Source organism: Henckelia pumila, chromosome 2 (assembly GCF_033568475.1).
Source record: "Henckelia pumila isolate YLH828 chromosome 2, ASM3356847v2, whole genome shotgun sequence".
NCBI lineage: Eukaryota > Viridiplantae > Streptophyta > Magnoliopsida > Lamiales > Gesneriaceae > Henckelia > Henckelia pumila.
The window spans coordinates 159,930,766-159,943,907 of NC_133121.1; the positions used below are offsets into that span (position 1 = coordinate 159,930,766).

The 13,142-nt window shown below is 37.6% G+C and overlaps 1 protein-coding gene across 1 annotated transcript; it reads left to right on the forward strand.

The window, feature by feature from the left end:
- The first annotated feature begins 11,763 nt into the window (after nucleotides 1-11,763).
- LOC140878792 (uncharacterized) lies at nucleotides 11,764-12,234 on the forward strand. Its single transcript, XM_073282410.1, has one exon. The coding sequence runs from the start codon at nucleotides 11,764-11,766 to the stop codon at nucleotides 12,232-12,234; it is 471 nt and encodes a 156-aa protein (XP_073138511.1).
- Nucleotides 12,235-13,142: the final 908 nt, after the last annotated feature.

Here is a 13,142-nt window from a genome sequence, read left to right on the forward strand (position 1 = left end):
TAAGGCGAAATTGATTGGGATAAGTTATACATATATTAATAATGCATCAAACCAAACAATGCTTTTATCCAACTTAAATCATAATATATAATTGTTTCAATTAATTGACCCAGTAATTATATACATAACATGGTAAGGAGATATGTGAAAATTTTTACACTAACTTTTTCAATCTAATTTAAATACTAATGTCAAGTTATAGACTTATAGCAATAGAGAGGCATGAGTAATAATAAATCTATATAACTTTAAAGTGATTATTAGTTATGAGTATTATATTTGATACATAAATTTTTTATTGGTAAAAAAAATCAAACAAAACACTTTTTTAAAATGATAAAATTTAGAATGTGGATATAATAATAATAATAATAATAATAATAATAATAAAAAAAAAATATAAAGCAATAGAATAATAATCATAGGGATGTATGAGTAATAATGAAATCTTTATAACTTAAAAGTGATTATAAGTTACAATATTCTACTTGATACATTTATTTTTTTATTGGTAAAAAATGAAAGAAAACTAAAAAATTATTTAAAATGATAAATTTTAGAATGAGAATTAAAATAATAATTAAACTTATTAAGTAACGTAGATTATTATTTAAATTTTTTATATATTTTTTATTTATTACTTATGTTATTTTATTTATATTTGTACTCAACTCTTAAAGTAAATTATAGTAAAAAAAAAAAAAAGGGAGGCAAGATTGGTATCCACTTAAATTAACATGTCATTTGGTGTCAACAATATTGAGAGAAATGTTATAGTTAAATGTATTAATATAAATAAGACAATGATAATTATTGATCGATGAGAGCATCATATTTAGTTATTATTATAGAAATATAATACATCTCAAAATTATTGTGTATAAATTATTTATCATTAATTAATTAACTAATTAGGACAAATTTTTGGTTATTTTACTTTAAATATGTGAGTCATTAGTAGTAATGATCCTTTATTAGTATGAGTTAAATAATGGAGCAAAAACAACTCTAGTTATTGTGTTTTTGGTTTTATAAACCTCATATTGCATTTATAAAGTTAACTGCAAAGTTAACTCTATATATTATTTTAACATAAGTGCAATTAATGAATAAACTATATATTTTGATATAATTTATTTATTATTTTAAAATTATTAACTTCATTTCGCACTATTATAATAAAAAATAACTAATTAATCAATTAAAATTTTTTAACAAAAAATGTAAACTACTACAAAAGTTGTGTTTAAATTATATATATATATATATATATATATATATATATATATATTATTAAGTGTTGGTGATTAAATCGAAATTTTGGTGATTTAATTAAAAGGGAACAGATTGAACAAAACCAAGAAATAAATAAATAAGTTTATTAAGGTCATCCGAAAGCAGATCAAGTTATCGAACAAGTAACCAATCCAAATCGAATAAGATATTTTGATCTAAATACGTTCGAAGTTATTTTCGTAACAGATGAAATATTAACTCCATAGAAGAACAACCTAGATCGATCAAATTCAAAGCAAATATATTCAACCAGATCAAGTTCTCATGCCTTCTGCCAGATCGAGTTGAATCATACTCGGCCAAGATCAAAATCTAATGTATTCATCCAAATCAAGCTTGTTAGGATCGAAACACAGTGTGAGAAGGGGGGGGGGGGACACTTTTTAAAACTTAAAGATAACTTCAATCTGCTTGTTAAAACAAACAGAAGTTTTGTTTGCTTAAAATCTTTGTTCTGTTCGAAATATCTGATTAGATCAGACGTAAAAATCTTCTTCGCAGAATTGAACTTTGAAAAACTAATGGCAGATCAAATAAAATGAATTCAGTAAGTAAAGGGACAGAGAATTTTTTATGGATGTTCGGAGTTTAATATCCTATGTCACCTCTTCTTCTGTTTTCAGAAAGATTCCACTAGAAGAATTTGATTTATACAACACTTTGTACAAATCTTATCCAATCAACTCTTGAAAGAAACTTCTAGCTATACTCTCTCTCGAAGCAGATCAAACTCTGCTCGAGTTGCAGAACGAAGTCACAAAAGTGTGCTTCGTAAACTTGATTTGGTAAGCTACAAGATGCTTTAATCTGGATCAATCTGATATGATATGAATGGCTTTGAACTCGATCGATTTTGATAAACTGTCTGACTCAGAGCTTCGAAACTTTGATCTGGTAATTTGAGTTTCTGAGTTAGATTATAGAGTGAAGGATTTTTGACTTTTCGGATGAGTTGATATAAAATCTTAAATTTGTGGTTTCGTATGTTGTTCACTCTGTGTTTGAATCTTGAATAATCACTTATTTATAGTCTTCAAAAATAGCCAGTGAGCCGCCAACATCTTCTGAGAATGATCCGCCAACATATCTCATAAATTGGCTCAAAATCTTGATTTTGTTGGATATGACAACCAGCGTTCAAATCTTCATTAAATGCCTTTGTCTTCTAGCTCAACAACCTTTTGAAAAATAGCGGCAGCTGATCTTGAATGGTTTCATCCGATTGTTTGATCTGGTTGAAGACATTCAAGCTTGATTTGATTGAAGAGTAAATAATTGATCTTGGCCGAATATATTTTAGCCAAGTATGATTTGAACTCGATATGGAAGAAGGCATGAGAACTTGATCGATCTGGGTTGTTCTTCTAGAGGATGACCATTTGATCTGTTAAAATATTAAAATTGTAAGAATACATAGGTCAAATGCTTGTTTGATCTGGACTGGTTCAACTTACCGGAAACTTGATCTAAGAATTAGTAAGGATCAATTTTGTCTTGTTCGATCTGTATGAGTCCATTGTTACCCATTTGTTTGATCTGAAATTCTGCTTCCATTTCTCCTTAATGATCTTATCAATTTAATACTTGGTTTTGTTTGATCTGTTTTTAATCACCAAAACTTTTGATTTAATCACGAACAATTTCCCCTTTTTGGTGATGTCAAAACCAAGTCGTTTTTGTCAATATTCAGACTGATTAAAGAATTCATATCAAAAGCTTCATTTCATAGATCGAATAATAATCTTTGGACAATAATAACCACTCATCAGAAAAAATGGCTAAACTATTCAAAATCTGCTACTTCTTCCCTTTTTCTTTTGACTCTTTGGAAGTGGCTGCCTTTTTCCCTTTTTTGGCATCACCAGTCTCATGTAGTAGATCAAGAATGATCGTGAGTTGCGTATCAAAAGTGTCGTGTAGTTCTTGAATCTTAGTTTCACTTGTGGCCTGAATGTTGTCAAATATTAAAAGAATATCATTATTTGATCTTATTTGTGCTCTGTGCATATGATTGATAGCACCAGATATATCTTCAAATTTGTCCAGAACATTCCTCTTGAAGGCATCTAGATCTGCGAAGTTGCGGGAAGTATCTATTTGCAATTCAGAAACAATGTTGAACAGTTGATTGAGAGAGTCAGATATAAACTGGGACGACATCAAATCATTATGTTGTGAAGAAGAAGCATTGTCTTGAGTAGATGCCAATTCATGTACTTTAAACTCTTCAGTGGCAGAAGAAGTAGGAATAATATCAGTCTCTTGGATTTGATCTGATAATGAAGAACTCCTTGGAGGAATAGCAGTTGGAAGAGAAAAAGGTGTCTCTGATTTTTTTGTAGAATAAACTATTAACTCCTTCTTGAAAAAAATTGGCAGAGGTTGGAACAGAGGATGGATTGGATCAAGTTTAATTTCCTTGAGTATTGAAGGAAGTTTCAGATAAGGCATTCTGTCTGATTCCAGTATCTTCTTCTCAGTCAAAGATTTTGCAAAGTCAGCCTATAGTTGTTCAACAGCTGAAACATAAGTTACAATGGCTGTGGTCGGATCAAAGTCTAGCACTGTAGAGAAAGGTGGAATCACAATGTGTTCTAGAGGCTCAACAATAAAATCCTCAATTAAAGGGCCTTTAGAAATAGGATCTTCCATCCGAGATTCAACCATAGATTCATCAATAGTTGATTCTTCAATCTGAATCTCAACCAAAGGTTCCTCAATCTCAACCAAAGGTTCCTGAGACGACCCTAGCTCTGTAAATATAAATAATAAATAAAGAATTACGGAATTTTTCGAAAAAATTTTCCATGACTCGTTTAAAACTATTAAAAAGCCAACCTATCACAAACAGCAGTTCAAACAAGTGAAATAAACACCTGATAAAAATACAAATACGATAATCATAGGATCTAAAAAGGGGAGTTAATCCCACACAGTTGCGGAATAATAAACTGTTAAGTTTACATGCCAAAAATTCTAAAGCATGGAAAACACATCCTGCAAATAACTGAAAGTGTATGAAAATATTTCAACTCATAAATAAAAAGGGCAACATCAGAGTTTTGTGAAAAGCTAAAAGCATGTCGGTCAAGGGCCTGCACCACCGGTGACCTCGCCCTGGGGATCCTGCCCCTCAACCTCAATGTATTAGTCATCACCTGAAAACAAATAAGTGTAGTGAGCCTAAAAGATTCAGCAAGAAAATTGGGGGGGGGGGGGGGGGATAACGAGTACTACATAAATACAAGTACATGCAGATTAAAAATAACTTGTAATAAAATAATTTTGCGCCCCTAACTTAAATAAATGATTTCTGAATGAAATGAGTAAACATGAATGAAACATGTGCATGGCTAAGTCGAACATAAATAACTGAATAAACTGATCTGAACATAGTCATAAATATTGAACTTAGATCCTTGGATTGTGACTCTGTGATTTCGATCATGATCATGGCTGCAGTGCACTATGCCGCAAGGAGGTCAGGATAACACCCAATCCAATCTTGCCCTGTATTTGGTAAGGGTGGCCAAGATATCTCTCAACCTCACGCGAGCACATGCTAAGGTAAGGAAACCCATAATGATTTGGTAAGGGAGGCCAAAACGTCTCCCAGCCCCATGCATACACATGAATAAATGTAGTCACAATCATCTCACTTCGTTCGTAAAATACTTTATTTCCTTCATGAATATGAGACTTAGCATGCATATGTAAATATTTGAACGGTAATCATGCAAATGACTCACACATGGATGATCGGGATGGTGATTTAGGAGACAAACCAAATGATGTAAATTTAACCCATAATTTGCACTTAAACAAATTCAAGCGGTTCGCCCATAAAATTTGTAACTTGTTCGATTCTTATTCAAAAAGGATTCCGCTTGAAACCATGACTCCATGACACTTAGAACTAAGTATAGAAATCATCCTCGAAATTTTTTTCCTAAACAACCATTTTATAAAAATTCCATTTCCGGACAGCCCCCCTCCTATAACTTCAAAATTCTGCGCCCCTAACTTAAATAAATGATTTCTGAATGAAATGAGTAAACATGAATGAAACATGTGCATGGCTAATTCGAACATAAATAACTGAATAAACTTATCTGAACATAGTCATAAATATTGAACTTAGATCCTTGGATTGTGACTCTGTGATTTCGATCATGATCATGGCTGCAGTGCACTATGCCGCAAGGAGGTCAGGATAACACCCAATCCAATCTTGCCCTGTATTTGGTAAGGGAGGCCAAGATATCTCTCAACCTCACGCGAGCACATGCTAAGGTAAGGAAACCCATAATGATTTGGTAAGGGAGGCCAAAACGTCTCCCAGCCCCATGCATACACATGAATAAATGTAGTCACAATCATCTCACTTCGTTCGTAAAATACTTTCTTTCCTTCATGAATATGAGACTTAGCATGCATATGTAAATATTTTAACGGTAATCATGCAAATGACTCACACATGGATGATCGGGATCGTGATTTAGGAGACAAACCAAATGATGTAAATTTAACCCATAATTTGCACTTAAGACAAATTCAAGCGGTTCGCCCATAAAATTTGTAACTTGTTCGATTCTTATTCAAAAAGGATTCCGCTTGAAACCATGACTTCATGACACTTAGAACTAAGTATAAAAATCATCCTTGGAATTTATTTCCTAAACAACCATTTTATAAAAATTCTATTTCCGGACAGCCCCCTCCTATAACTTCAAAATTCTGCACACCTTCCTTTATATGTCTAGAACTCGACCGAATCTTAACCGAATTAATTTCCGCTTTCACCGAAATATTCCTAACATTCTAAAACAATTCCAGACCCGTCCCCTTAACCAAATCATGAGATATACTCAGCCTTAACCATAAGTTTCCGGACATCCCCAAACACTCCTAAAATTCTGCTCAAGACTCATGATCAAACTCAACCCAAAACTTAGCTATAATTCTCCCAACTTCCAGGCCACTAACCTAGGACCATGACCAACATTTAACCTCATTTCAAGCACTTACAACTCACCTCAAATATACCTATACTCAGCCCAAAAGCAGCCCCCCCCCCTAGCCACCATCAAAACCGAGCCCCTCTATTCTAGACTAGTTCAAAGTTTCCTCAAACCAATTTACAATCTAACTTCAACCCATCCTAAACACTACCATGTGACTACATTTCACCCATGGTAGCCCTCAATCCACCATCCAAATCAACACAATAAAACCCCAAGTTTTCGAACCACGTGCCATAAAATTTCTGGAATTTCGAAAACAACATGACATTCAAGCATACAACATTTCAAATTCAATATTTATTTCAATCTCAACCAATAACATAATTATCAAACATAATACGGGGAAATCTCGGCTACATATGAAGGCCGAACAGGGCATATACACATATACATTTCAAAGGTTCGTGAGATGCAATTCACACAAAACATACAAATCCACATGGTGACGGGAAAAAGAAGCCATAGTCTTGCCTAGTTAGAAACCAAAATGTAAGAGCTCAACTGAGCTGAACCCGAAACGAAGGGAAAAAGGGCTGCTCGAGCTGGAATCCGAGCTTATAAGGGAAAGAAGCAGCTCGTTCAGCTGGCCACGAACACGCATCGCCAAAAAAGAAGGAAGGAGAAGAGCTGCGGCGGCGATCCAAGGAGAAGAGGGAACAGCCGATCCTTGAGCTTGGGGAAGGATAAATGAGTTTGAGTCGTGAGGTGTGTGTGTGTGTGTGTTTGAGACGTGAGTTGAGTGTATGTTGAGAGTGCAATGTGATGGAGGCTAGGGTTAAATCTAAGTCCAAGTGTATATGTAGGTAAACCCTAGAAAAAAAAATGGGAGTGTTATGAAATTTTGGAAAAAGTGCTACACACTTTTAAAGTGCCAAGACAATAAAGCAATTAAGTGTTCAAATTAAATCGCACTAAATAAAAAAAACAAACTTAAAAATCCTAATTTAAAATATTAAATTGATTTTACTAGTCCGAAAAATAAAAATGCTAATTTTCGCAAAATTTAAAAATAATAAATTCTAATGCGCGGGAAAAAATATAATATTTAGCCAATTAACACATAAAATTAAAATAGTTAAAAATCATAAATATTAAAGACTGATTTAGGCATGAAACTTAAATTAAGAAATTCTAGGCATCACAATTCCTCCCTCCCTAATATGGAATTTCGTCCTCGAAATTAAGACTTACAAAAAAGCTCTGGGTAACGAGTCCTGATATCCGCCTCTGCTTCCCAAGTGGCCTTTTCATCCGAATGATTCTACCATCTCACTTTGACCATAGGAATCGACTTTTTACGGAATCTCCTCTCCTGTCTATCCAGAATCCGGATGAGCCTCTCCTCATACGTCATGTGAGGAGATAACTGAAGAGGTTCCAAGTTAAGCACATGAGACTGATTTGAGATGTACCTCCTCAACATTGATACATGGAGACATTATGGACTCCATTTAGGTTAGGCGGCAAGGCCACCCTATAAGCCAATGCCCCTACCCTGTCCAATATCTCAAAGGGTCCTATAAACCTTGGTGCCAATTTTCCTTTCTTCCCGAATTTCATTACACCCTTGATAGGAGCTACTCAGACAAACACATGGTCTCCCACCGAGAACTTAAAGTCTCTTCTCCTATGATCGGCATAACTCTTCTGCCTGCTCTGTGCAGTCCTCATCCTATCGCGGATCTTGGCTACAAACTCGGCAGTCTGCTGAACAATCTTGGGTCCCAACTCTGACCTCTCACCAATCTCGGTCCATAATACTGGTGATCTACACGGTCTCCCATAGAGTGCTTCGTAGGGTGCCATACCAATGGTGACCTGAAAACTGTTGTTATATGCAAATTCCACCAATGATAACCTCGACTCCCAACCATCATGTAAGTCAATAACGCAAGCTCTCAAAAGATCTTCTAGAATCTGAATCACCCTCTCGGACTGTCCATCCATCTGCGGGTGAAAGGCGGTACTAAATAAAAGATTCGTACCCAAGGCTGCATGAAGACTCTTCCAAAAGTCGACGTAAACCGCAGATCTCTATCAGACACTATGGAAACAGGGATACCATGTAGTCTGACTATCTCCCGGACATACAACTCCGCATACTGAGTCAAAGAGAAATTCGTCCTTACTGGCAAAATGTGTGCCGACTTAGTGAGACGGTTAACAATAACCCAAATAGCATTCGAGCCCCTCACTATCCTCGGCAAGCCAACCACAAAATCCATGGTAATATTCTCCCATTTCCACTCGGGAATAGAGAGTGGCTTAAGTACTCCTGCAGGTCTCTGATGTTCTGCTTTGACCTGCTGGCATGTCAGACACTCTGACACAAATCGGGCGATATCACGCTTCATGCCCGGCCACCAATACAACTGCTGAAGGTCCCGATACATCTTTGTACTGTTTGGGTGAATAGAGTACGACGATGTATGTGCCTCTGCCATGATAGTCACTTGCAGAAAATCACCTGCGGGCACCCAAAGTCGACCTCTAAACCTCACAATCCCATCTACCACTGAATACAAACCACTGGCTCTCTCGTCAGCTCTCTGTCTCCACTTACTCAACTGCTCATCAAATGCTTGAGAAACTCTGATACGGTCAAACAACGTAGTTTGCACTATCAAGGCTGACAATCTAGGAGCTCTACCCTTGGCATAGAACTCTAGTCCAAATCTCTGAACCTCATCCTGCAACGGTCTAGATACCTTCAAAGAGGCAATCACTCCTGTCTTTCTGCTTAATGCATCTACGACGACATTAGCCTTACCCGGATGGTAACTAATGTCACAGTCATAGTCTTTCACCAACTCTAACCATCTTCGCTGCCTCATATTCAACTCCTTCTGGGTGAAGAAGTACTTGAGGCTTTTATGGTCGTTGAATATCTTACACTTCTCTCCATAGAGATGGTGTCTCCAAATCTTGAGAGCGAACACCACTGCTGCTAACTCCAAATCATGAGTAGGGTAGTTCTTCTCATGCTCCTTCAACTGCCTAGAAGCATAAGCAATAACAATATCTTGCTACATAAGCACTGCCCTAAGTCAACTTGGAAGCATCAGTATAAACCAAAAAATCTCCCTCTCCTGATGGCATAGCTAATACTGGTGCTGTTGTAAGAGCTTCCTTCAACACATCAAAACTCTCTTGACACTTTGGCTTCCAAATAAACTTGACATTCTTCTTGGTCAATGATGTCAAGGACACAACAATTGATGAAAAACCCTTGATAAACTTCCTATAGTAACCGGCCAATCCGAGAAAACTGCGAATCTCCGATGTGTTTCTACGGACAGACCACTCCTTCACTGCTTGAACCTTTGAAGGATCCACTTCCACTCCACTCTTGGAAATAATATGGCCCAAGAATGCTACTCTCTCCAACCAAAACTCACATTTCTCAAACTTGGCATACAAATTTCGCTCTCGAAGTACTTCAAGAACTATCTTCAAATGCTGCAAATGTTCTACTCTATCCTTCGAGTAAATGAGAATATCATCAATAAAGACAATGATAAACTGATCCAAATACGGCTGGAACACGCGTTTCATAAGATCCATGAAGACCACGGGCGCGTTCGTCATTACGAACGGCATCACAAGGAACTCGTAGTGGCCATAACGAGTCCTAAATGCTGTCTTGAACACATCAGATTCCTTTACCTTCAACTGGTGATACCCGAAACGAAGATCAATCTTCGAAAATACAGAGGCTCCTTGAAACTGATCAAAGAGATCCTCAATCCTTGGAAGTGGGTACTTGTTCTTTACCATCACTCCATTCAGCCCTCGGTAATCAATGCACAATCTTAGGCTTTTTCACAATGAGGACTGATGTGCCCCATGGAGAGAAACTAGGGCGTATGAATCCCTTATCAAGCAACTCTTGAATATGCTCTTTTAGTTCTTTCATTTCCATAGGAGCCAATCTATACGGTGCCTTAGATATTGACACAGTATCCGGTACCAAGTCAATAGAGAACTCGACTTCTCTATCAGGCGGAATACCTGCGACATCGCCTGGAAACACATCCTCAAAATCTCTGACATCGTCAACATATGAAATATCTGGACGTGCTGGCAACTCTGTCAAAGATATACTGGCTAAGAATGCCTCACATCCATCATGCACCAAATGCTTAGCTTGCATGAAAGATATAATCTGAGTCCTCCTCGAACTCCTAGTTGTCTCAAACCAAAATGGTTCTTCTCCCTCTGGTATAACCATCACTGATCGCTGCTAGAAGTCAATCACCACATCATTCTTCGTCATCCAGTCCATCCCAAGTATCATGTCGAACTCAGGCATGGGCAACACTATCAGATCTGCACTCACTGATTGACCTTGCAATAGAAGCTCAAGATTCTTCACTATATTCCTCGTGGACAGTTCTTCCCCTGATGGGATGGTCACTATGAATCTGCCAAACAGCTAGCTCTTCACAATCAATACCCCGCTTGCGGGTGAAAGCCTCCGAAATAAAAGAATGTGTAGCCCCTAAGTCTAACAAGGCTCTAGTGGCTACACCGGCTACTAAAATTCTACCTGCCTTAAAGGTGATTACAACCACGGAAAGATTGAAAGCAATTAAAACAAGTCCTACTTAGGTTCATTCTAAGTCATCGAATTCCCAAATTCAGAATTATTCATGTCAACAAAACCAATTAACACGAAGCATGCAACCTAATAAGTTCACATTCCCCAAAAGAAAATCTCATAATAAAAAATTTGCATCTATGAATCAATTAAATCACCCTTAATTAAAAGCTCTAAATATTACCTGTGATGAGCGTGGTATCAGGATCGGCCTCCTTGGCCTGCATCACATAGACTCTCCCCTGAGTCGGCGTCTTGCTTAATGGGCAATCCGAAACCACGTGTCCTAGCTTCTTGCACCGATAACAGACTCCGGCACTGCCATACACTGTCCATGATGAGCACGATGGAAATTCGAGCATATCGGTCTCTTCCCAGTCTGGGGAGGAGCAGGTCTCTGCGCCTGGTGACTCTGAGGTCTCTAGGCATGATGCCCCTGGGTTCTATGGGCCAGATGCCCTTGAGGTCTGAATGGTCCTTGCTGACACTGCGGCCCAATGAACGGCCTCTTCCCGTGCTTCTGCTGCTGTGGACCATGAGATGGAAGTGGCCTCTTACTATGTGCCTCAGTGCTGATGTCTCTCAAAGTCTGCTCAGACCTCAAAGCTCGTCTGAGCGCCAAAGCATAGTCAGCTGGCTCCGCCATGAGTACATACCTTCCTACTTACATTGTAGCGAGATATCTTTACTTGGGTTAATCGGCGACAAAAGGAAGATTTAATATTTGAGCGACTTGATCATTTTGTTATCACGTTTGAGAGGAGATTGTTATTCTCTACGGCGAGATATGTTTCGTTGGATTTATATCATTCGGATCATCGGCCATTATTATTTTCTTTGGGGATGTCTTTGGCCGATAATGTAGCAGCAGCTATTTGTGATAGGAGATTTCAGTACGAGGCTTTGTGGTCTTGGGAGTTGGACTGTGAAGAGGTGGTTCGTGAGGGTTGGACTGGGCATGGTAATGTTCAGCTGGTGTTGCATGATAGAATAAGGAATTGCGCCGAGTTTCTTCGGATTTGGGAAAGAGACATGTTCAGATCTCTACCTCGCAAAATTAAGAAAAAAAGGGAGGAGTTGGAACAAATCAGAATTCAGGAGAGGTGGTCTTCCGAGTTTGATCGAATTATGGAGTTAGAGAGGGATATTGAGAAGCTTAGTAGTCAGGAGGAGATCTACTCGCGACAGAGGAGTCGAGCAGATTGGTTTGCTTTGGGGGATAAGAATACAAAAAATTTTCAAATAAAGGCAACTATGAGGAAGGCTCAAAATCAAATCTGTGGGTTAATGTCTTCTCATGGGGATTTCGTATAGGATAAGGGAGGTATGACTTCTATAATCTTGGATTATTTTGATACTTTGTTTACATCTTCTAATCCAACCCTGGACTCGATGCGGTAGGTGATTGATTGTGTAAAGACTACAGTTACTAGTTCTATGAATGAGCTGTTGGGTGTTTCGTTTACGAGGGCAGATATAAAATAAGAATTATTTTATATGAATCTAGATAAATCTCCTAGGCCAGATGACATGTCGACCATGTTCTATCATAAATACTGGCAGATAATAGGGTAGGATGTGTTGAAAGCAGTCCTTGCAGTTCCTTATTAAGTTAGTACTACAGGCCATTCCTATGTCTTGCTTCCATCTCCCTAAGGCTACCTGCTCTTCGTTGGAAAAGGAGTGTGCTAATTTTTGGTGGGGAATGGAGAATGAGAAAAAGAAGATGCATTGGAAGACAAGGAAATTTCTTTGTCAGCCAAAAAATGTGGGGGGGTCTTGGTTTTAGAAAATTGGAGATGTTCAATAAAGCTTTACTGGCTAAGAAACTTTAACGTATCATTCAAAATTCGGATTCTCTAGTAGTGAAGGTTCTTAAAGCTCGATATTTTAGACACGTGGACATAATGCAATCGTCCTTGGGTAGTAATACATCGTCTATCTAGCGAGCTCTGGTCTGGAGTAGAAGCCTTTTGGAGGAAGGATTATTTTGGAGGATAGGGGATGGAAAATCCATTGATGCGTGGCATGAGAAATGGATTCCAAGATTGCGATCTAAGCTATCGATGGGCTCGATCCACCTTCCCGAGGGTTCAAAAGTTAGTGCTCTGACCCTGAATAATTAGTGGGATGAAGAGGTAGTTCGGAATGTTTGTTCGCCGTATCTGGTGCAAGATATTCTCTCTATTCCCATTTTTGGGTATAACTCTAAAGATAGGAGA

Excerpts from the sequence above, each read along its gene's own strand:
- LOC140878792 (XM_073282410.1), top strand. The coding sequence starts at position 11,764 with ATGTCTTTGGCCGATAATGTAGCAGCAGCTATTTGTGATAGGAGATTT.